This window comes from Pristis pectinata, chromosome 11 (genome assembly GCF_009764475.1).
Source record: "Pristis pectinata isolate sPriPec2 chromosome 11, sPriPec2.1.pri, whole genome shotgun sequence".
Lineage (NCBI taxonomy): Eukaryota > Metazoa > Chordata > Chondrichthyes > Rhinopristiformes > Pristidae > Pristis > Pristis pectinata.
The window spans coordinates 48,451,435-48,476,372 of NC_067415.1; the positions used below are offsets into that span (position 1 = coordinate 48,451,435).

The window sequence follows — 24,938 nt, forward strand, 5'->3', positions numbered from 1 at the left end:
AGTAGCAGCATATCCTTAATGCCGGGATCCATCCCCTTCTATGCCCTTAGAGGAAATCTCTCCTGGTGTCCTACATTTACAAAATTGCACCACTTAGTTACAGCAGAAGAATGTTCTTGGTTCTCCAAAGATAAATTGTAAGGTAGAAAAGCTCATTTAGTCCATTCAGTCTGCTAGCACTTGTTTTTTTCATTCGAAATCATCATAGTTTATTTATATACTATATGCCTGTTATACTAATACATAATCCTTTCTATCCATCTGGGCTACATTGAAGTGCTGTAATCAAACTACTGTCCAACTTCCATCAAGTACAATTAACACAAAAGTAAAGTACAGTTTTGTATTATATCTTGTATTCACCAATATATATGCCGCCATTTAAATGGTTAAAAAAAAAACTACACCTTTTACAAAGGTGTAAGATGGCACCATGTCAGTGCTGATTGTGATTTTTGTTTTGTTTTTCTTCACAGTGGATCTCATTCAGTCACAATGTTGAATCAAAATTGTACTTTTAAGTAATAAAATCTAAGTATTTCAGAGGAAATGAATGGGCAGGAGAAAAATAACCCTAAAGTGAAAAAGAAGGTGTCATTTGTTGCAAAACCTTCAGAAGAAAATCAAATACCTGAAGAATATGAGAATCAAGAATGCAGCACTGAAGGAATTGCTGACGTCACAAACTACTTCAATCAACTCGATTATTAGAGACACATGGACATCTGATACCTGTGGGGACGCACAGCATGTGGCATGGAGAGTCTGATGATGAAGAAGAGGAAACTGAAATGATGCTTATTTTAAAATGAAAGAGAAAGAACTGGAAAATGATCCAGCAAATCTGTTACTTTGGGCATCTGAGAAAAACCAGGTAGGTGCCCTGACTGGTTTGTCCATGGTTTATGTTTTTGAACTACTCGGAATTAATAGATCCAAATACTTTAATAATGAAAAATTACTAGATAGAGAGTCAAACAGCATGGAAGTAGATCCTTCAGCCATCGAATCTGCAGCAGTCATGAAGCAGTTATTTATGTTAATCCTACTCTAATCCCATTTTATTCTCCCCACATTCCTATTGACTCCCCCCAGATTCAATCACTCACCTGTGCACCTGGGGTAGATTCCACTGTCCAATTAATGTACCAATCTATATGTCTTTGGGATGTGGGAGGAACCAGTTCAAAAGCACTTCACTGCTTGTGAAGCCCTTTAAAACTTGCTGTGAATGTGATTAAAATGCTACTTGGATCCAAATTCTCTCTCTCTCTCTCAGAGTTTCCTCTCTTCCAGTTTTAAAGAAAAAGCACCATTTTTCCAAAAGTTCTTTATAACTATGATCTCTCTCTAGTTAGTGAATCTTCAATTTTCTTCCTCCATGAAGTAGTTTTTTAAGAAGATATCCAAAATGACATGCTATAATCCTAACTAAAGCAGTGCCCTGGTACAAATTCAATAACTTCATTTGTATATCCAATGTCCCTTTTTAACCCAGTTTGCTTTTAAATGGTTTTAAATGTACAATCAACTTTTAAGTAATACATCTGCATTTTGACATCTTTGTTTGTGCATACGTAATGATCTTACTGTCTTGCTAATGTGTACTATTTCATGTCTCTTGTTATTTTTCAGCCTCTTCCATATATCTACTTACTCAGTATCCTGAAATTTGCCTTATTTATCACAGTTCACTATGCCATTTAATTGTTCCTTTGGCATTATCTTTGCCATTTGTATGAATAAAACATAAGGCCCCAGAGTGAAATCCTGGAGCACACGATTTTTCAGCATTTGCCAGTCTGAAATCCAAAATACATTAACATAGTCCTGAATTACTCAGTTTATTTTTTCTGCTATATCTTGATGAACTTGCATGTTTGTGTAGCACAGATGCATGTTAATAAGATAACGTCATGAAATTTATATTCAGGAAGGCAATTTAAAAGGGTTATCGATAGCTATTAATGATTTTGCACTGTATGATGTGCAAGGTGAACTTAGTAACCAAAGAACATTTTGTATTCAGTAAAGCCATTACTAACTAGTTTATATGTGTAATAATACTTGTTATCTTTCTCATTATTTTCATTGTGTAGGTTTCGATAGTATGCAGACTTCTCTCAGAAAACCCAGGTCTTGTTAATGTTAAAGATGATGACCACTACACACCACTTCATAGGGCTGCCTACAGTGGTCATATTGAGGTTGTCCGCAGGTTGATAGCTCAAGGAGCAGATGTGCATGCTCGTACTGTAGATGGCTGGACACCCTTTGCACAGGCTTGTAAATGGAACTAATGCAGAAATAGCTTCATTTCTTCTGCAGCATGATGCAGACATCAATGCCCAAGACTAATGGTCTGCATACAGCATTACATCTTGCTTCAGGAAGTAAGACACCAAGGAAGCCATTGAATTGTTGTTAATGAATCGCTATATCAATTCAGATCTAAAAAATAACTTGGGTTGAGACAGCATATGATATTGCTTGTCGAACAAATATTCACTATTACCTCTTTGAAATTGCAGAACACTGTACTAATTCGGTACCTGAGCCAAAATAATCCACTTTAATGTACAGTCGCCCTAACACCAAACCTGTGGCCATTTTGTTAGGTGGAAGTTTGGTGTATCTCTTTAAGTTCAAATGACCATTGTAACTGTTTCAATGTCAATATGAAAGAGTCAATTTCCTAATTTACCCAAAAATTGGTTGTGTTGATCAACTTATTGAAAATGTGTTGCCATTTTTGGTGAAAAGTTATAAATATTCTTTTTTGCAGTCAATATTGTCTTTTTTCTATTGTAATGAGTTGAGGAAAATCAATCAAATACTATTATCTATAACATTACTCTGATCTGAATCCTTTGCTTCCTCCACACCATAGTATCAGATCCTCCATCTATCTTGTGAAACTCTAACTTGCCATGGGAGATTTACTGATCTTCGTTTCTATGTTCTAACATTATTGACGGTAAGCTGGGGAGTTTTTTTTTCTCTGGTAAAATGATAAGGAAAATAGTTTGCTTTAATGGCATACCTAATACATACATTGGATATGTCTACGTAATAAAATTACACTGGAGACAAACATTAAGTGTTGCACTGTTAATATCATTTGGGAGAGTTTAATCCCCTAACGTTTTCTAGCACTAAAAAATGCTGGAACTTGGTGGTCAAATTTTCTACTGGTCACTAGGTGGCCCACAAATGGATGTGATTTTACTCTCCTGCAAGTTAAACTTGCTTAAGTGAACAGCACTTCTTTCAGTGTTGTGGAAAGGAATTTCTTGGCCATAGTATTTAATAACATAAGGGAAGCAGGAGTAGGCCATTTGGCCCAACATGACTGCTTTTGTCTTTTGCTAAGATCATGGTTGATCTTTTATCTCTGGCCACTTTCCTGTCCCTTTCATATCCTTTGGGTCCCTTAGTATCCAAAAAGTTATCATTCTTTGTCTTAAAATGGTGTCTTATTCATTACTAAAATAATTCACAAGTTAATTTGTCAAAACACAATCTTGATTCTGGATATTTAATAAAGGAATGGAGAAACTTAGATCCTTTGACCCAAAGCAATGAGATGTGAGGGTTGATCTTGGAGATCTGAGCCTGAAATTCCTTGTCTTTACTGCCACTGAGACAGCACTGAGTGTCACCGAACACTTTAAAGTCCCATAAACATTCTGAACTTCTAATGCAAGGTTCCCAGAACAGCATTGTGTAGTTTCCCTGTGCAGGGCTGCAGCAGGTGCAATTGTTTTGAACTGCTATAAAATTTCGTAGCTGCTGGTACTTAGCCTTACTTCTGCAACTGCAGGAGCCAGCCAATATATGCCCAACACAAGCAGCACTCTTCCAGCTACAGAATAGTGCTACTGCTTCAGGAATGGATGTTGCAATGATATGTGAGGAGTGGAAGAGTGCTCACAGGAGGTAAGGTAAAACTAGAGTAGTGAAGAATATTTCCCACATTATTCAAAATGGCCATGAAGACTTTTCAGGGCTACAGTCAGATGCTTGGGGCAGGAGGATGCCAGTGAGATCTTTGTAAGGAATAACACCACAAGTGTGCAGTCTGTGTATGTGTACACTTTAGAGAATCCTGCAAATCAAGAAAATCCTAGTGAATGATCTGTCTGTACCTACAAGCTGAAGGAAAAGTAGATGATGTCTTTTCTCTAAGTGTAGAGCTTGAATGACCTCCCAAAAACAACACTGAGCAGCAAACTTCAAGACGCGGTATGGATCAGCAAAAGCAGCCTACAATGACTGAGGCTAGGAAGTTGAAAATGACCACTGTGGTCATAGCTATACAACACACATCCATGAGCCCGTATTGGAGGTTACAGATATCAATGAGGATTGCCTTTTTTTTTCAATCTTTTTATTAAATTTCAAATTAATTTCAAATTAATATACATAACATTAGTGATTATACACATGGTGTGAAGAGATCGGGATAACAATAATAACAGTTAATATATACACTCACAGAGAGTAAAATATATAATCTGAACCTCCCAATCTCTTACTAAGTGAACATGATACAAAAGAATTTGAAAAGAAATTTGATTATATGAAAAGAGAACCCCAAATTAAAAAGAAATAATAATAAACAAAAGCAAACCAAAAACTTCAAAAAAAAGGCTGGACTGTTATTTCTTCGGTTAAAAAAAACATTATGTCATTAGCTCTGCTCCTCTAATTCAAATAAAAGGTTATTAAAAGGGATTCAAAAAGGTCCTGCTTATACCATACGGAAATACTGAATAAATGGATTCCAAATTTCCTCAAATTTAAGCGAAGGATCAACAGTACCACTCCTAATTTTTTTCTAAGTTTAAACATGTTATAGTTTGAGAAAACCATTGAAATGTGGGTAGGAGGTATAGGATCCTTCCATTTAAATAGAATGGATCTCTTGGCCATTATGTAACAAAAGCAATCATACGACAAGCAGAAGCAGATAAATGGCCTACCTTTCACCTTTGCTTGTGAATTAGAATGAAACTGTTGACCCCTCCAAAATCTAAAAAAGCACTGATTATCCTCTCTCCTAATATGAGTCTCCTGAGCAAAAATAATCTGAGCGTTCAGTCTATGAAAAACTTTAAGATCTTCTTCCACTTAATTGGATTATTTAAACCATTTGTATTCCATGAACAAAATTAATCATATTATCCATTTTAATAGACTAAAAACATATGGTGTTGTAAGGGTTAACCTTACTGCACAGGAGACTCATTAACAGGAAGAGGAAAAAGAGTTCAAAGAGGAGCCGGATATGACGACAATTCAGGCATATTTGTAGTTTATCAGTCCAGAAGAAAAAAACTAAACTAAAAACAGCCCCACCCCCCATCCACAAAAGCCCAAAAACTGGCCAATAGACAGCCAGAATGCTACCCACTAAATCCCTTAACGCCACCTCTTTTGGTGGCAAATCTCCAAGTTAAAAGGAATGCAAACACCACCGTAGTCAAAACATTAAGGTACAAGTACCCAAAACAACATTTCGAAATTATAAACAGGCCTTGCTGAGAAAGTTCTACACAGTCAAAAATATGAGTCGACATTTTAAAAAATACAATTTTACTATTATTTCAAAAGGAAAAAAAAGCAATCAGTCACCCCATCAGATTCTTAATTATTACCAAACAAACCATCTAAAATATTAAAGTAGAATAATATAAGGAAAAAAAAGAACTGTTAAATAAAAACATTATAAGTATCCCATGTTCCAGAACCAAACACAAAATGTTAACAACGGCAGAAAAAGATCTCTTGGACTTAAAAACATTCAAATCTGTAAGTTAATTATTACCTTGTAGACCAAATAGGTAAAAAAAAATCAAAGAATAGCACATTTCTTAACCATCTGAAGTCAAAAGTTAATCTTTGAGAAATTCTTCGGCTTCATTCACGGAATTAAACCATTTGCATGATTTGTCAGGGAGTACAATCTTCAGGTGAAGCTGGGAACAATAATGCAGGTTGGTAGTTCCCTTGATAAAGTCGCGACATAATCAGTTTATAACGCAGTCTCTCTTTCATAACTTCCGGGCTGTAATCTTTAACCAGACGATTGCCTGGTGAAGCCCAGCCTGTGTGAATCCTGTAAATTCTGCAGGGATAGATTTTGGATGATGAGTCCTTCTATGTCTCCCATGTGATCTCTGTGATGTTAATTATCCATTTCCATGGCATCGAACAAGTATGAGTTGCAGACAAATTTACATAGGTTGTGTCATGCAGAAAAGTCATTTAAAAATCCAGAGGCGGCTAAATATTAAACACAAGCAAGGTGTAGAATAAGTACTGAGGCTGCTGACTGCTGTGTCCCAGCCTAGCAAAAGTTTGAATGTTGTGCCTTTAAATAGCACAATTTCAGGAAAAATGGGATTAGGAGGTAAATGATTATTCTGTGAATGACAGTTTTCAGATTAGTGAGGTGGAAAATTGCACTGTAGACATTCAATGTTGCACTGTTAATGTCATTTGGGAGAGGTTTATGCCATAACAATATTTCTGGAGTTAAAAAAAATCTTGCTGAGTGTCAGTCATCAAATTTTCCACTGGGCAATTAAGAGGCCCACAAGTGGATTTTTTTTTTGTTTTCCTGTAAGTTCATTTTGTTTTCGATTGAACAGTATTTTTCTCAGTGTTGTGAAAAGGAATTTTCTTGACCGTGGTATTTAATAACATAAGAAATGGAAGCAGGAGTAGGCCATTTGGCCTATCATGACTGCTTTGTCTCTTAATAAGATCCTTGCTGATCTTTTACTTTGGGCCACGTTCCTATCCCTTCCATTTCCCTTGAGTTCCTTAGTATCCAAATATTTAGGATACTTAATGACTGAGCTTCCACAGCCCTCTTGGGCAGAGAATTCCAAAGATACACTATACAAGACAAAATTTCTTCTCATCTCAGACCTAAATGCCCAACCCCTCATCGTCCCTGAATCTATGCTGTCAAGCGCCATAAGAATTTTGTATTTTTCAATAAGATAATTGGATGACTAAGGTAAATCTGAATTTAAATTGTATGGTAATTGCAAGATCATTGCAGAACCATTATCTGAAAATTCTTTCTCAAAGAAAAGTGATCACACCACACAATATACATCAACTAGAGAAAAGAGGCAAAACCTGGAAATCACACCAAAAAAAACGCAAAAGAGAAGGAACATTAAAATGATTGAATTGCCTTATTTGTTTTTACTAAACTTATACAGTTATTTTTAGTTCTTCCAAGGGTTCTTCCATATCCTCCCATTTTAATTATAGCTAGGTAATTTTCTACTTCTTTGCTTGGAGAGGCTTTGCTAACAAACTCAAAAGACATCAGGTACCGAACCTGAAAACTTATGATTTGTTCCAAAGCAAGCAGTGCATTCACCAACTAACCCAATTGAGATATCTAAATTTTCTGTGCTTGGCAAAGCCTTCTGAAGCTCAAAGTCCCCACTGGTTTGACTTTCAATTCGAATTGGCATGATGTCACACCAGGCACATGTGAAGCCATTTATAGCATGTCTGGGCTCCAGTAATCAAGAGCCAAATTAATGGAACCAGGAAACATTGAAATTTCTTAGGATCCTGAATAGTGGTAACTCATTTTAACTTGAGACACAAGTCCACAGCCTCATCTGCATCTGGGAAATGGAAAACATGCCAAAGGACCTCAGATGCCTGAACCATAACCATTTAAAAAGGAAAAAAATTCAATTGTTACCAAAAGGAGTCCTCCTCAACTGCTTCCTGCCTGTGACTAGACAGTGACAACCCCAAGAAAAATGCGAGCAGCACCATCAGCCACTATACATGGCCTCTTTCTGACTTCATCAATTGAGAAACTTTGAAGGGTCCTTCTCAAATTTGACAGCCCACAGAAATGTGACTATTCTATGACTGTTAAAAGATGATATGCAAGCTGTGGTTCTAACCAATGGACCCGCCATAGACCCCAGTGCAGATTGCGCTGAAACATGGTTGTGTCAGTCCTTGAATTCTTTTCTCAGTCTTGCCCACCAAAATATTGTTTCTCACCTCCTTCATGTCTTTGCACTGGAGTGGAGCTCACCTCCAGGAAGAACAAGAAACTCCATCCCCTTCATTCCAGAACTTCATCCTTCCAAGATCTGCACAACAAATGCTGCTGACATGCACATTCAAAGGCAAAGCTCAAAGTCATCATCAACTTGTTAACCAATGCATACAACAGAATGGGCTTTACACCAAACATTCACAAAACAAAGGTCCTTTTCACAATCTTTTCCTGCACAACATTGCTCTTGAAAATAAGGTTCATCACGAGACCTTGTAAAATATAGACCACTTTCCAAAACACAGAAGCCACCTTTCAGTAAAGGCAGACATTGTGATAAAATTCAGCTCTGATGCACTGGCGAGAGTGCTGATCCTTGCACTCCTGTATATTTCAATGATATCTAATACAGGCATTTCAAACCACTAAAGCACCACGCATGCTACTTCCACAAATTCTTCTAAATCCACTGGCAGGATGATTGAACCATCATCAGTTCTTCCCAAAATCAACATCCAGCCTTGTTACACTCAGCCAGCTCTTATGGTCAGGCCATATTGTTCACACGCCTGACACCTGACTCCCGAAAGATATGTTTTACCCCGGGATCCGTCAGAGAAATACATGCAGGGTGATCGCAAAGCCTTTTGAAAAACATTAACATTCTCATAAATCGTGGGAATCTCTCCCCTGCGATAGATCAAAATGTTGGCATATTTGGGATGGGACTGAAAGCGTCAAGTACCTTCAGCGTGAGCACGGGGAAAATGCTCTTTCCCATAGGACTCATCCTGTCAACACCTGCTGGCCGTCCGAGGCGGAGTCCACGGTTCCCAGAAGTGGGAAGTGGAACCAAGTCATTCTCCCTCCTTAAGGAGAAGAACTTATTTTAGATCCTGTGGGCTATCCTTGTGCACCCACTGCTTCAGATCGTCACTGTGCCCACACCGGGCACACTGCTGTCGGGCACACCACGTTCAGATGCGTCATCACCTCGGCCCGCGCACGGCACTGGGTCCATTCACAAATCCCACGTCGCACGCTGAGCTGACGTCACGTGGCAACGACGCCCCCGACGTGTCGGATGGCGTATGACACACACGGGACATTCCTTCTGGGTGTTATGGAGACCGCCGGCGGCCCTGTGTGTTGCCACGGCGACGGCATGGGGACGCTGCTGTCGGTGCACGTGAGAAAGACGTGGTGCGTGAGGCCGAGGCGGCGGCGGCGGCGGCGGACAATGTGGGCCGCTGAGGCAGACACTGCGCGGGGATGGCCGGTGCATCCAATGAGTAACCACTCGCCAGCGAGGAGGCCTGAGAAGTGTTAACTGGCCGACCTGGTGCCCGGCCAAAGGGAAGGGAAGGGGCCCGGAGAGAGTCGAGGCTACCGGCCAGGATCTTAATTCTGATGATGCTTCGCCCATTGTTGTAATGCTGCAGGCTTGTGTGCTGAAGGTTTCCCTGTTTGAAATGAACTTGCCGTCCGTGGTGAATTTGCATGTCATTATTATTACTTGTATTGCTAACAAATCCTGACATTTTTATTTCTGTAGTCTTCAATCCCTATGGAACTTTTATCCCATTCTTGCTGCATGCTGCTTCCAATCTTGAAAGTAAAACGTGTGGCATGTGACTTCACTTTAAATAACTTTTTGGGGGGCTGTCTTAGTATACGGGGTTGAGATGGGGTGAGTAGGTATAAGCCAGGAAACTACAGGCCATTGAACCCTACAGCAGTAAATTCAGATTCAGATCACTTTATTGTCATGTACACCAGGGTGCAATGAAGTTCCTTGCTCGCGTGAAGCTCACAGAGTAAATGGTATACATGGTAATAATAAATACAACAGTAAGTACAGTAACATGTTTAAAACAACAGAATGGTGCAAAGATAATAGTGCGATCTGATAGCAATGGGGAAGAAACTGTTGTTGAGTTTGGTCATTCAGGCTGTCAAACTCCTGTTTCTTCTCCCAAAAGGTGGAAGAGAGAAAAGGGAATGGCCAGGGTGGCATCCTTGACTAAACTCAGCAACATACAAAAGCTGGAGGAACTCAAATGGATCAGGCAGCATCTATTATGGAGCGAACTGGACAGTCGATGTGTTGGGTCAAGACCTTCCAACCTTGACTGTACTATTAGACTTTCTGAAGCAGTGCACCATGAAGATGGACTGGATGGAAGGAAGTGACGAACCTGTGATGGACTGGGCTGTGTTTACCACTCTCTGCAGGTTCCATTGGTCCAGAGCAGAGCAGTTGCCATACCAGACTGAGGTGCAACTGTCAGGATACTTCCTATAGTACATCTGTAAAAGTTTGAGAGAACCCTCATGGACAAGCTGAATCTTCTCAGATGTCTAAGAAAGTACATATGCTGATGCGCTTTCTTGATCACCACATCACTATGGAAAGATCAGGTGAGGTTGCTGCTGATATGGATGCTTAGGAACTTGGAGCTGTCGACTATCTCTACAGCAGCTCCATTGATGAGGACAGGGTTGTGTTCACTCCTGCTTCCTTAAGTCAACAACCAGCTCTTTCAACTCCATCTCATGTTGTTGATCCAGCCTATAACACTGGTGTCACTGGTGAACTTAAAGATCAAGTTGGCACTGTATCTGGCCACACGGTCATGGGTTTACAGGGAGTGGAGCAGGGGACTGAGCATGCAACCTTGAGGAGCACCAGTGTTAAGAGTCAGGGTGGATGAAATGTTATGACCAACTGAGGTCTACTGGTCAGGAAAGTCGAGAAGCCAGTTGCAGATGGAGGACCCATGGTCAAGTTCCAAGAGTTTAGAGATGAGCTTATTAGGTATTATGGTGTTGAAGGCTGAGCTATAATCAATGAATAGTGTCCTGACATATGTATTTGTCTTGTTGAGGTGATCCACAGCTGAATGTAGTGCAAATGATGGCATACTTTGTACATTTCCTGTATGCAAATTGCAGGAGTCTAGATTGTTGGGAGGCTGTGTTAATGTGGGCCATTACCAATCTCTCAAAGCTCTTCATTATGGTGAATGTTAAAGCTACTGTTTGGTTGTCATTGAGACAGGATACTTTACTTTTCTTGGGACTGGAATGATAGAGGTTTCCTTGAAGCAGATGAGGACAATAGACTTTAAGTGAGAGCTTGAAGATGTCAGCAAAGACAGTGGCCAGTTGATTGGTGTGTGATTTCAGAACCCGGCTCCATGTGGCCCTGTCCCTTTCTGAGAGACTACCTTTGTGAGAGCAGATCTGACTTCTGCTACTGACTTCTGCCACTGAGATGTAAGGGGCAGAGTCAGTGGGGATGGGGAGACATGCCTTGGCACCTGCTCAGAACGGGTGTAGAAGGCATTGAGCTCATCCGATAGAAATGCATTGTTGTCAGAGATCACCCCGCTTTCAGCTTGTAGCCTGTGATGGTATTCAGACCCCGCCACAGTTGCTTGCCATCCATCTGATTGGATTGAGCCTTCAGCTTGCTGTCTTGGCATCCCTGATAGCTTTATGGAGCTCATTCTTGGCTGTCTTGTACAGTGCAGGGTCATCCCTCCTGAAAGCTTCAGATCTGGACTTTAGCAGAGAGTGGATCTCCCTGTTCATCCAAGGTTTCTGTTGGGATAAACCCTAAATGTCTTCATCAGAATGCGGTTGTCAACACATTTCTTGATGAAACTAGTGACAACTGAGGTATTTTCATTCAGGCTGGATAAAATGATTAAGTCACTTAAACAATGCAGTAGAAACCTTTGTGTTCTCTGAATACCTGAATGCTGGGCTTGCCAAACCTGTTAAGCTGAAATTTTATATTACTAGGTATGCTGTCCAGTTCTTTCATTATTTTGCTTTACTCTTATCAGATATTTAATGGAAATGTCCCTCATAAGATTCACAGTGTAGCAATAATCAATACTGGAGGGTACTACAATAGTGCAGCAGTTGATGCTGCTACCTCATTGCTCCAGGGTTTTGATCCTGATCTTGGATGCTGCCTGTGTGGAACTTGCATGTTTTCCCTGTGACCATGTGAGTGTCTGCTGGGTGCTTCAGTTTCCTCCCACATCTGAAACAGGCGCTGGTAGGTTAATTGGGTGGCACGGTAGCATAGTGGTTAGCGCGATGCTATTACAGCGCCAGCGATCGGGTTTGATTCCTGTCGCTGTCTGTAAGGAGTTTGTACGTTCTCCCGTGTCTGCGTGGGTTTCCTCCGGGTGCTCTGGTTTCCTCCCACATTCTAAAGACGTACGAGTAGGTTAATTTGGGGTTTAAAATGGGTGGCGCAGACTCATTGGGCCGAAAGGGCCTGTTACCACACTGTAAGTAAAATTTAAATTTAAAATTGGCTACTGTAAGTTATACTCAGTGTAGGTAAATGGTAAAATAATTGGTAAAGAAGAATTGATTGCCCTGTGAGAAATGATAAATTCCAAGAGTATAGGAAACCAAAAATGGAGAATGGGACTGATGAAATTGTTCTGTCAGTAGCTGGAAAGGATCCACTGCGTCAAATGACTCCTTTCTTTGCCAATTTACTTAATTGTTATAACAATGTGAATCTGACTCTCTTTGGTATAGATACAATGGGCCAGATGATTCTATTAGGATTAAGGTACGCATTAAGAGTAAGTACATTTAGATGAAAAATTACGGTGATATGATGTCTAGAACAAATAGGGAGAGAATATCATCTCTCTGTCTAATGTGTGTGCAGTGCATAGGTACAATTTATGAATATCTAAGTAAACATATTAAATTATAGTTGATATTATATATTTACAATTCTGACTTTTTCTACAGAAAAAATGTTTCTTTATAATGGTCCAGTGAAAAAATCTCGTAACTTAGCTATGATCCAGACCCATAAGCTGCAAGGCAAGAAAGAAATGAATTGTGAGTCCTTTTTCAGATGACTAGATACTTCACACCTTATACTACACTAATATGGATAAAAGAACGTAGGAGTAAGCCATACAGCCATTCAAATCTGCACCTTCATTCAGTTAATTATGGCTGATCTTTTACTTCAGCACCATTTTCCGGTATTATGACCATATTCTTTTTTTCCCTTAATGTCCAGAAATTGATCAATCAATGTTTTGAATGAACACGTTATTGAGCCTCCACAGTCCAACAGAGTAAAGATTTTCAAAGATTCAAAGTCAAAGTTGAGTTTATTGTCATATGCACAAGTACATCTATGCACAGGTGCAATGACAAACTTACGTGCAGCAGCATCACAGGCACATAGCATCAAATAAGTAGCATCCACAAGAAAAAACATAAATTATACACATTTTTTATAAAAGAACAATTAAAACAAAAAAAATGAAGTCCATTTTAGTGCAAAGTGATCAAAGTGGTCATAGTGTTGTTAAACTGTAGTGAATAGGTTTGTGCCAGTTGGTTCAAGAATTGAATGGTTGAAGGGAAGTAGCTGTTCTTGAACGTGATGCTGTGGGACTTCAGGCCTTTTTACCTCTTGCCCAATGATAGCTGCGAGAAGGTGGCATGGCCCAGATGGTGGGGATTTTTAATGATGGATGTTGCCTTCTTGAGGCAGCACCTCCTGTAGATTCTACCGATGGTGGGGAGGGATGTGCCCGTAATGTATTGGGCAGAGTCCACTACTCTGCAACTTCTTACATTCTTACGCATTTGAATTGCCTTACCAGACCATGATGCAATCAATCAAGCGGAACCTCCTTAACCTCATAAGAAAGTAAAGACACTTGTGTGCCTTCCTCTTGAATACAGAATTTTCTCCTTATCTCAGTGCTAAATCTCAATCCCTTATTCTGAAATTGTACCTTCCTAGTCCTAGACCTCAGCAAGGGGAAATGCCCCCTTTACATCTAACCTGTCTAACCAAACCCCTATACAATTGTGATAAGACTTCTTTACTCCTGTATTCAAATCCTCTTGTTGTAAAATCTGTCGTACCATTTGTCCTCTTAATCACTTACCACATCTATTTATTGACCGTCAGCAACGTGTACCAGCACACATCATCTTCCCTCTTTCTTTCCAGTCCTGATGAAGGCTTCTCAACCCAAAACATTGACTGTCATTTCCCTCTATAGATGCTGCCTGACGCGCTGAGACCCTCCAGCATTCTGTGTGTTGTACAAGCACACCTTGGTCTCTTTTGAACATTGACACTTCACCATTTAACAAATACTCTGCTTTTGTGTAACCTGTACCAAAGAGGATAACCTCACATTTTCCCACATTGTATTTCATCTGAAGTGTTCTCACCAAATTACTCAGCTAGTCCTTATCCCCTTGAACCTTCATTAAATCCTCTTCCATGGGTACAGTCCCATCTAGTTTGGTATCACCAATATGCCTAGAAATACACCTCTCATTAATATAGACTGTAAAGAGCTAGGGCCCCAAGCACTGATTTCTGTGATACGGCATTAGCCACAGTTTACCAATATGAGAACAATTTGTTTGTATGCACTTTGCTTTCTGTCCAATAGCCAATTCTCAATCCTTGATAGTACATTACACTCCATTCCATGTGCTGCAACCTTGTTGAGGGTGACACAGTGTTGCTGTAGGTAGTGCAACTGCCTCGCACCTCCAGTGACCCTCATTCAATACCAACCTCAGAAGCTGTCTTTGCGTAGTTTACATGTGCTCCTGTTGATGTGCTGATGTTGGAGAGGGTTCAGAGGAGATTTATGAGGATGATTCCCAGAATGAAAGGGCTTACATGTGATGAGCGTTTGTCGGCTCTTGGACTGTACTCACTGGAGTACAGAAGAATGAGAGGGGACCTCATAGAAACATTTAAAATGTTGAAAGGACTGGACAGAGTAGATGTGGCCAAGCTGTTTCCCTTGGTGAGTCCAGGACCAGAGGGCACAATCTTAGAATTAGAGGGTACAGGTTTAAAACAGAGATGAGAAGAAATTTCTTTCGCCAGAGGGTAGCGAATTTATGGAATTCCTTGCCACGTACAGCAGTGGAGGCCAGATCATTGGAGGCGTTTAAGGAGGCGATAGATAATATCTAATTAGTCAAGGTATCAAGGAATATGGGGATAAGGCAGGAAATTGAGGTTAGAATGGAGCATGGAGCAGACTCCACCACCCCCCCCCCCCCCCATTTCTCTTTTCTTTTTTCTTTTTCCCCTTTTCTTCGGAGCAGACTCCATGGGCCGAATGGCCTACTTCTGCTCCCTTGTCTTGTGATTGCATGGATTTCTCCAGGTTCCTCCCATATCCTAAAGGTATGTTGGTTGTTAGATTAATATTTGTATTATAGTGTAGGTATCTAGTGGGAAAACCGGAGGTAAGGGGTTGTTAATGGGCATCTGTGAGAGAATAGGTTACAAGAAAATAAGTGAGAAAATGGGATTGATAGGATTGCTTTAAGAGCCAGCATTCACTCTAACCTTTATCCCATCCTTCAGTCAAATCAATCAAAGTACTAAACATTGTAGAATGAAATAATCTCTGAATTATTAGAATGTCATAAGGTTTTTCCTGTGACTACATCTTACTTTTTGAACTGTTAGGAGTGAACAAGCTTTAATCATTGTTATCTAAATGTCAAGTTTGTTCTTTATTGACTGCCTCTGCATTATAAAAGGTGGCTTGCTCTTCTAAAGTAAAATTCTCATGAAGCTAGTATTGGATCACATTCCATGATTGAAGAAACCATCGAGGAAAGTCAGAGTTACACTTCCCTGGGGCAAAATCAAAAATGTGCTTATTCCTCCTCATATTTAGCAGTGATGAAATAAATTTTCTTTAAACATGTTCTTTCTACAAGTTTATTAATGACGACTTGTATTTCGTCACAGTTTTGCCTGGTCTTATCTGTTCCTCTCAATTTGGAGATATCAGCAGGTTTTGAAAGTGTGCTTCTTAAGCCCAAATTATAAAAGTAGTTATAAAACTACTTATAAAAGTAGTGATAATATGAAAGGAGGTTGCAAAAGAATTAGGTGATGCAGAAAAAAAAGAGAAACAGCCACTGGAAGCACTTTCCTTTGCATCAAAATCTAGTGTTTTCTAGTAAGATATAATCAAAATAAGATAAACTTATTTTAGAACCCTATTTGTATTAGGAATACTTTGACAATAAGCAAGTGATTTGCAATGAGCAAATTCCTTCTATAGAGTTAGTAAATTTTAGTATTGTTTTATTAGCTTTAGATTTGGATCAAGTATGGAACATTAGAAGGAACATACCTTTGGGGCAATTAAAAACTGCAAAAACTTCATCTTCTATTATGAAATACTACTCTCGTTATGGTACAATGAAAGGTAAGATTGAAGTTGAAATTGAATTGTCTTAAAAATTGCTCCTTATGATGCTGATAAAAGCTGTGCCGTGTGGTTAGAAAAAGGCTTAACCCAGATGAATTCTATTCCCATCCACAAGTGTCCAGTGGAAATTCAACCTCTCATGACCAGGCAGGACATTTGTTAGCATTAAAAACATTGTTCTGGTGTAAAACTTCCCAAATGACATCAACAATGATTCAACATCCAACATTTGTCTCCAGCATACCTTCAGCTTTGCTGGTCTACAATATGACAGGTTTTGTTGTTGCAGAGGACAACCACCTATTATTAAACCTGTCTCCCCTGAAAGTCTGCTGTTTAAATGACCAGAACACAGCCTTCATTCTTTGCCAGGCTCTTCCACAAAGCTCAGTAGCCTCACTGCTTGCACTATAAACTGCTGACATTCAAGACTGAGTCCTCCTTCAATGACTTTTCTGCAGTCCAAACTGATTTCCAGTGGGGACTTGTCTACACCTGGAATAGAGATTTACCATGCATGTCAGAGATATCCTAGATAACCAAAGGAATCACATTGGAGAAGGCATAGAGTAGTTTGCCAACCAAGGCCTATCCACCCTAACTGCACAGCAATCCAGGCACTTATCTAGACTTCTCTGAGGACCAATGTCTCTGCAGGCTAAACTACACCAAGAAGGTTCTTACTGAGGTCTGTGACCTCTCCCCCTCCACCCTTAGCTGCTTTGACTGTGGAGGTTGAGTTCACTGTCTCATGGCTTCCTGGCCAAAGGATCATTCCAGGCTGCTTCTGATGGTCACTGACACATCCCAGTTTGCTGCACATTACTGAATTAGGAAAGTCATACCGCCTCTATATTCGAGGAGAGTAGACTTCCCTTCAGTCACCAGGCAAAGCAAATCCTTCTTGGTATTGCAGGCTTCCCCAAGGTGCAGACATTCAAAACTCCACCTGTGTAAGTTCTTCTGGGGAAATTCCCTGGCAACTTCCTGCCAGGACTATCTGGCTATACCTCTGGAGGGTCTTGCATGATGAATATGTCTCCTATGGACACTTTATCCCTCTCCAACCTGTGCAGTTCCTTCTGAGCCCTTGGGGGGCATTCTCCCATTTTTGCATCATCCATTCTTGAAGCAGAAGCTGAGTGACTATGAAGTCAAATCTTCACAGTCAAAGCAGTTTAGGCACCCATGTGTTGAGGCAAAGGAGTCACAGATCTCACTAAGGACTATCTTGGTGTAGTCTAACCTGTATTATCACTCTCCAGTAACTGGAAGAGTGCTGCATGTTGTGTGCTTATGTTCCTCTTAAGGGCTTACTTGTGAAGTCACAGCTGTGAAGCTAAACACCAGCTACTACAAAACCTTGCAATAATTTCTTATTCCAAAATAAACTTTATTCATAATAAAAGACAAACTATATACAATTATAAAACAGTGCAAACCTTTACATTCTTGTACACATCATTCATTAGTGTTACCTTTTTATATAAAAAACAGCACCGATGCCACACGTGTGGCTCCCTGGGGGCTACCCAGTCCCGTATTTACAATATTTAGGGGCTTTCTCGCCTGACCCCGCCCCTCCCTCTCCAGTGGCAGAAAAACCCTAAACTGTAGTCCTTCTCCACCAAGCCTTTGTGTTGGCTGTACTCAGCTTCAGTGCGTCCCTCAGCACGTACTTCTGTAACCTGGAATGCACCAGTCGGCAGCATTCCCCTACAGACATCTCGCAGTGCTGGAAGACCAACGATTTTCGGGCAGACCAAAGGGCGTCTTTAACAGAGTTGATGACCTTCCAGCAGCAGTTGATGTCCGTCTCTGTGTGTGTCCCCGGGAACAGCCCGTAGATCGGAGAATTCTCTGTTACGCAGCTGCTGGGGATGAACCATGACAAGGACCCTTGCACCTTTCGCCACACCCTCCTCGCAAACCCACAGCCCGCAAAGAGGTGGGCGACTGTCTCGTCCCCAGCAAAGTCCTCCCGGGCGTAGCGCGCACTGGGAATGAGGTTCCGACCATGCAGGAAGGATCTGACTGGGAGGGCCCCTTCTGCCGCCAGCCAAGCGAGGTCTTGGTGCTTGTTGGTGAGTTCTAGCGATGAGGCATTCTGCCAGATAGCCTGGACAGTCTGTTCAGGGAACCACCCCACAGTATCCACGGAGTCCTTCTCCTGCAGTGTCTGCAGGATGTTCCATGCTGACCACTGCCTGATGGACTTGTGGTCAAAGGTGTTGGTCTGGAAGAACTTTTCCACGAAGGACAGGTATAATTTTTTTTATTTATATACAAAATAAACTTTATTCATAATAAAAGACAAACTATATATAATTACAAAACAGTGCAAACCTTTACATTCTTGTACAGACCATTCATTAGTGTTACTTTTCTATATAGAAAACAGCACTGATGCCACACGTGTGGCTCCCTGGAAACTACCCGGTCCCGTATTTACAATATTTAGGGGCTTTCTCGCCTGTCGCTACCCCTCCCTCTCCAGTGGCAGAAGAACCTTAAACTGTAGCCCTTCCCTTCCGAGCCTTTGCGTTGGCTGTGCCCAGCTTCAGTGCGTCCCTCAGCATGTACTCCTGCAGCCTGGAGTGTGCCAGCTGGCAGCATTCCCCTACGGACATCTCGCAGTGCTGGAAGACCAACAAGTTTCGGGCAGACCAAAGAGCGTCTTTCACCGAGTTGATGACCTTCCAGCAGCAGTTGATGTCTGCCTCTGTGTGTGTCCCTGGGAACAGCCCGTATATCAGAGAATCCTCTGTTACGCTGCTGCTGGGGATGAACCGTGATAAGGACCCTTGCATCTCTTGCCACACCCTCCTCGCAAACCTACAGCCTGCAAAGAGGTGGGCGACCGTCTCGTCCCCAGCGCAGTCCTCCCAGGGGCAGCGCGTGCTGGGAGTGAGTTTCCAACCATACAGGAAGGATCTGACTGGGAGGGCCCCTCTCACCGCCAGCCAAGCGAGGTCTTGGTGCTTGTTGGTGAGTTCTGGCGATGAGACATTCTGCCAGATGGTCTGGACAGTCTGGTCAGGGAACCACCCCACAGTATCCATTGAGTCCTTCTCCTGTAGTGCCTGCAGGATGTTCCATGCTGACTACTGCCTGATGGACTTGTGGTCAAAGGTATTGGTCTAGAAGAACTTTTCCACGAAGGACAGGTAGTGCGGCAGCTTGCAGCTGACTGGGACGCCTTGTGGCCATAGGGCCAGGCCTATCCTTCGCAACAGCAGGGACAGGTAGGACCTCGGTACGTAGTGACACTTGGTGCCCATATACTTGGGTTCCACACACAGCCTGATGCAGCCACAGATGAAGGTGGTCATCAGGAGGAGGGCGACATTGGGGACACCTTTACCCCCTTGTGCATGGTGGCCCATTGGACCCGCTCCATCTTGGATCCCCAGATGAACCGGAAGACGGCGCGGGTATTCCCAAGCCAGAGAAGCGAGGAACAGGCCACACCTGCGCCAAGTACAGCAGCCCTAAGAGCGCCTCACACCTGATGACCAAGTTCTTCCCAGTTATCGATAGGGAGCGCCGTTCCCACAGTCCCAGTCTCTGCTTCACCTTCCCAATCCGCTCCCGCCAATTTTTGTTGCATGCCCCAGCCCCTCCGAACCAGATCCCCAGCACCTTCAGACAGTCAGGCCTGACAGTGAAGGGGACGATGGATCGGTCGGGCCAGTTGCCGAAGAGCATGGCCTCGCTCTTCGCGCGATTGACTCTGGCCCCGATGCCAACTCAAACTGGTCGCAGATACTGATCAATCTGCGAACTGACCTCAGGTCCGAGCAGAAGACGGTGACATCGTCCGTGTACAGGGAGGTTTTCATCTGGGTGACCTCACTGCCTGGCAACGTCACCCCTCTGATGCTCTCATCCTTCCTGATGGACTGAATACAATAATCCACATTGAAACTGACAGAGTTACACAAGGAACCAACAGAACTGTGTGGAAACCACAATTGGGAGGGTCACAGTAGAGTTAGGGTATTTAAGCAAATTGAAGAGTGGAAAGGAATTTTTAGGCTAATGTACTGTTACTGGAGGAACCCAAATTTTCAAATCTATTTGAATTAGCCAGTTTATGAAACATTTAATTTTATTCCCCAAAAGTGCCACAGATTCGCTAATGCAAAACCTAAGAGTAGCTGTTTTTAGGTGTCTGTAGGGGAACACTGCCAACTGGCACATTCCAGGCTACAGGAGTACGTGCTGAGGGACGCACTGAAGCTGGGTAAAGCCAATGCAAAGGCTCGGTGGGGAAGGACTACAGTTTAGTATCCTGTTTAATATTCCTACCAACTCATTGTAAAAGTCTTATTCAAGTGATTTATCTTTCACTGAGGTACCATAAAGGAGTATTTTAATATTCATGTTATGTTACAGTAATCCATAAAGTTGTATTCACAAACCATCAGTATTTTTTGATTACCAACCCTGGAATACACTATAGGGTGCTGTACTTTGGCTAGAGCAGCTATTTTTTTTTCTTTAAGGCATAAGCTACAATCTGCCACTATGTTCAAAACACACAGAGGTACAGACCTTCTGATTTTTGTTTGCTAAAATGGTCAAGCAGATGATTAAGACGAACAGTTATTAAGCAAACATTCCATTTTTGTTATTTTTGCTGTTATCTTCAGTGATTTGACCTGAGTCATCCCACTTCAATTAGTTGTAACTTGCATTAATGGTTCTTTCTACTCCCACATTTATTTATGTCTCACGTTCTTTCTTAGTTAATGTCTCTTGTCTTTTGCATCATCATCTTGCGCACCTTCTCCTACATTACTGCAGTGACTATCTTTCAAGAAGTATTTCTCTGTCTGTGAAGCTCTTTGGGAGTCCTGAAAGGGTTGCAAAAGACAGTATATAAATGCATATTTTTTCTATTATGCTCAATTCAGGTACTCAAGTTTATTATTTGTTTTGTTTTTCAAGTTTGCTATGCTGCTCGCTCCTATTTGTATAAGTTACAGGAATGAGTTTTGGCCAGCCATTCTCAGTTGGCTCGCTTTCTTTTGCACTTTGTCATCCTTTCCAAAGAAAACAAGAAGCTCAAAAATGAAACCTTTTCTTCTTTCTAAATGTCTGCATAAACATATACTGTATACCTAGGTGAACATGCTGTTGATGCTTAATGGATTTCATTAAAGGAGAATGTCACTAAGATTCTAGATGGGCTAAAAAATGACAAAGAGGAGGTACCAGAAAAGCCATCTGCACTTTAAACTTGATAAAGCACCTAGCCCAGACATGATGTATCCTAGATTGCTGTGGGGAGGAAATTGCATGCACACTGGATATAATCTTTCAGATTATTATAGATTCAGGTGAAGTGCCTAAGGACTGGAAATTTGCAAACGTTACATGCTTATTCAAAGAAAGGAATATAAAGATAAACTGAGTAATTGCAGTTTAACTCAGTAGCAAGGAAAATTCTAGAAATAATAATTAAGGAAGAATGCAGTTTGATTAGAAAAAAACAGTATAGTGGATTTGTTAAAGACAATTGTTGCTCGCTAATTTATTAAGAGGTTTTTGAAGTAACAGAGACAGTTGATGAGGGAAATGTAGATGATGTATTATACATCAGCTACATAGGGTTTGTTAAAGTGCTGCAAAGGCATTTGATAAAGCGCTGCTTAATGGGCTTGTCATCAAGATTGAAGCCCAGGGAATAAAAGGAATGGTAACATCACAGATAGAAGGGTGGAGAAGTGACTTTCTAAAATTATTTCAGGAATGAGGGTCTTCATTTTATTAAAAGAGTGGAGAAACTGGTGTTGTTCAGAAGAGGTTGCAATAGGAACTGATAAAGCAAATTAGAATCATGAAGGGGATAGAGAGATTGAGAAAAGAGTCAAGGACTAGGGACATGAGGAAAAATTGTCTGACACAGTGAGAGGTTAGGGTCTGGATTGTGCTGCAGAGTTAGTAGTGATTCCGTTGTAGTGTTCAAAATGTATAAGTATCTGGAAGGAAAGAATTTGCAGTATCATGGGGAGAGGGAGGGGAGCAGGACGAGTTGTTGCATACAGCCATTGCAAGCTCAAGGGGCCAAATGCCGCCTCCTGTACTGCAAACATTCTGTGATTCTATGATATGAATAAATGGGGTATTCACCACTGATACACTGCAAATTGGCATCATTGAGCAGGAGTCTGAAGAAATTCTTAGCCCGTTTTTGTCTCGATATACCACTTTTATCATTCTAAATATGCATTCTTGTAACTTTTGAGCAGATAATACTTTTGAAATGAAGCAATCTTCAAGATCAAAGGAACAACAGAAGAATAGGGAGGCCTACAATTGTCTGAATAAACAGGATGAGATTGACTTCTGAGTTTTACTTATATCCTTCATCTGAAAGTCAAGCAGTATTATTTAAATTTCCAATAATTAGAAGGCAAATACCTTCTTAACATCGGATTCAACTAAATATTTGAATGTTTGAGACTTAGCACAGAATTTGGTATTGTCTTAGAGACAAGTGTATTTAAAATGCTTTTGGTGAAGAAAAGTACATTTTGCAGCATATTTAATTGACCTGTTGAAAAATCTTCAAATTTGAAACATAATTTCTAAGAATGTGGTTGACAATGGAAATAATAAACAAGTATTTTAAGTTTTCATCAAATTCCACATCATTAGGTATTTGCCGTTACTTTTTAGTCTATTAGATTAATTTTGGCAAAAAAAAATTAAAGTTTAATGATACGCTGCACAAATTACTTATGCAAAGATCCACAGTCTTCAGATATTAAAATGTTCTAAATAATTTAATATAAATGACCATTGTATAGAAGATAGATTAGTGCATGTTAAGATCAGTAGTGACACTTGGAGCTTAGCATTAAGTTTGGATTCAAGCAGGATGGATGAAGCTGAAACTGGACCTATGGATGAAATTAAATGTAAAATCTGAAAATTCTGGAAATACTTGGGTGGGACGATACCTGTGGAGAACGAAATAAAATTAACATTTCAGATTGAGTTTTCATCAGAACTAGGGCAAATTACAAAACAAGCATATTTTAATTGCAGAGAAGGAGCAGAAGTGGAAAGAAAAAAAATGTCTGTAAAAGGGTGGAGATTAAGAGAGACCAAAATGTTCAATTGGTGGGTTGTGCCAATAAATACAAGAGAACTATTGCGTCACCTGGGAGGAGTATTTGGGTTGCTGGATGGTGGGAAGGAAAGAGGTGAAAGGGCAGGTGTTGCCTTTCCTGTATTTGCATGAGAAGGTGATATCAGAAGGGGAGCTGGAGTTGGTGGATATGGAAGTGTGAACTAGAGACCTGGGAATCAATTGTTCAGTCAATCTAAAATAATTATTTTGATACCAGATTTAGTGAGTTTGATCTGTAGACAAACAGTGACCTGCTTACCCATTTCAGAAGTTAGTTTATTTAAATGTAATCATTTCTACCAGTCATTGTCTAGGGCATTGAAAGTTAGTATGTGCTGATTTAACTGGCTGAAATTTTCAATAAGGCATCTGCCCTAACTGTGACTATGATTATCAATGGGTTGGTGAGATATGAGTATTAATTATATGGTAACAGCATTGAATAGCAATGATCTTATATATGGTAGAGTAGACTCAAGGTGCTTCCTCGCCTACTGCTGTTCCCAATTCATGGGTTTGTATTGAAAATCAGCAGACCATTCAGAGAAATAGGAATTTTGGTTGGATAGGAGCAAAAGTACTGAACATTTGTTTTCTAAATGACATTTTATTGGCACTTAGGCTGAATGATTCCTGTCTGGTGATATGTTAACACTGCTAAGTCATTCCAAAAGTAATGCTTGTTAATTGCTGAAGATACTCAAAAAAACTGCACGTGCCGGAAATCTGAATTTCTTTACCTTTCTGATTAAGACTCTTCGGCCTGAAACACTAACTCTGTTTCTCCTTCCACAGATGCTGTCTGAACTGCTGAATGTTTCCAGCATTTTCTGTTTTATGCCTGGTAGTTACTCCTGTCATGCATTTATTTGCACCTTGACCCTGAAATAAGTAAACCTTACGAAAAAAAGTTTTTTTTGATTAAAAAGAAATAAAAAGCACACCTCTGTTGAATAAATAAAACTGGTATTGACTTGCTATTTTTATATTTTGTTCAGAAATAATTAACTAAATTAAAATAGAATTGAGTTTTGCTTGGTGATCTTCACTAAAACATGAATATGGATGTATTATTTTGCTGATTGAAAGACACAAAGTAAGTTTCCATTATCCTGACTCTTGTTGCAAAACCTGGAACAATACAGTAACTAGCTAAATTATAATTTTAGTTTTAATTTAGAAACAAAGCTAAGCTATTCCACACATAGTCTACTGTCATAGTTATCCATTTACAGAGGGAATGTTATTTTTTTTAAAAAGCTTTAATTGTACTTCAACATGCAACTTTGTGTTACAAATTAATTATATTGAACATATATTGAGAAATGAAGATTTAAATGAAACAGGAAGTAGTTTTGCCAAACTGCATCTAGCAGAGGTTCTCACCTGCTGTAAATGCATGCAGTATATTGGAGCAGATGTTCTTCCTGACCACTTTGATGAGAGTGGCAAGTTTATTTCTCCC

The 24,938-nt window shown here is 40.5% G+C and overlaps 2 protein-coding genes across 3 annotated transcripts; both read left to right on the forward strand.

The window, feature by feature from the left end:
• The first annotated feature begins 549 nt into the window (after window positions 1-549).
• ankrd49 (ankyrin repeat domain 49) lies at window positions 550-2,784 on the forward strand. The gene is given in 8 exon segments (XM_052026564.1): window positions 550-700; window positions 703-789; window positions 792-874; window positions 2,100-2,297; window positions 2,299-2,352; window positions 2,354-2,393; window positions 2,396-2,466; window positions 2,468-2,784. Coding segments are annotated over 8 exon segments (783 nt in total). The 3' UTR covers window positions 2,567-2,784.
• A 6,378-nt stretch (window positions 2,785-9,162) lies between these two features.
• LOC127576274 (uncharacterized protein C11orf97-like) lies at window positions 9,163-24,405 on the forward strand. 2 transcript variants are annotated; one of them, XM_052026760.1, is made up of 4 exons: window positions 10,438-10,474; window positions 12,845-12,937; window positions 16,210-16,326; window positions 24,269-24,405. In XM_052026760.1, exons 1-4 carry the CDS (start codon window positions 10,462-10,464, stop codon window positions 24,277-24,279), a joined length of 234 nt encoding a protein of 77 aa, XP_051882720.1. In that variant the 5' UTR covers window positions 10,438-10,461; the 3' UTR covers window positions 24,280-24,405. The 2 variants fall into 2 exon arrangements, 1 of the variants encoding a protein (XP_051882720.1); XR_007957199.1 differs by lacking the exons at window positions 12,845-12,937; window positions 24,269-24,405 and adding an exon at window positions 9,163-9,543 and having other exon boundaries at window positions 10,036-10,474; window positions 16,210-16,289.
• The last annotated feature ends 533 nt before the right edge of the window (window positions 24,406-24,938 follow it).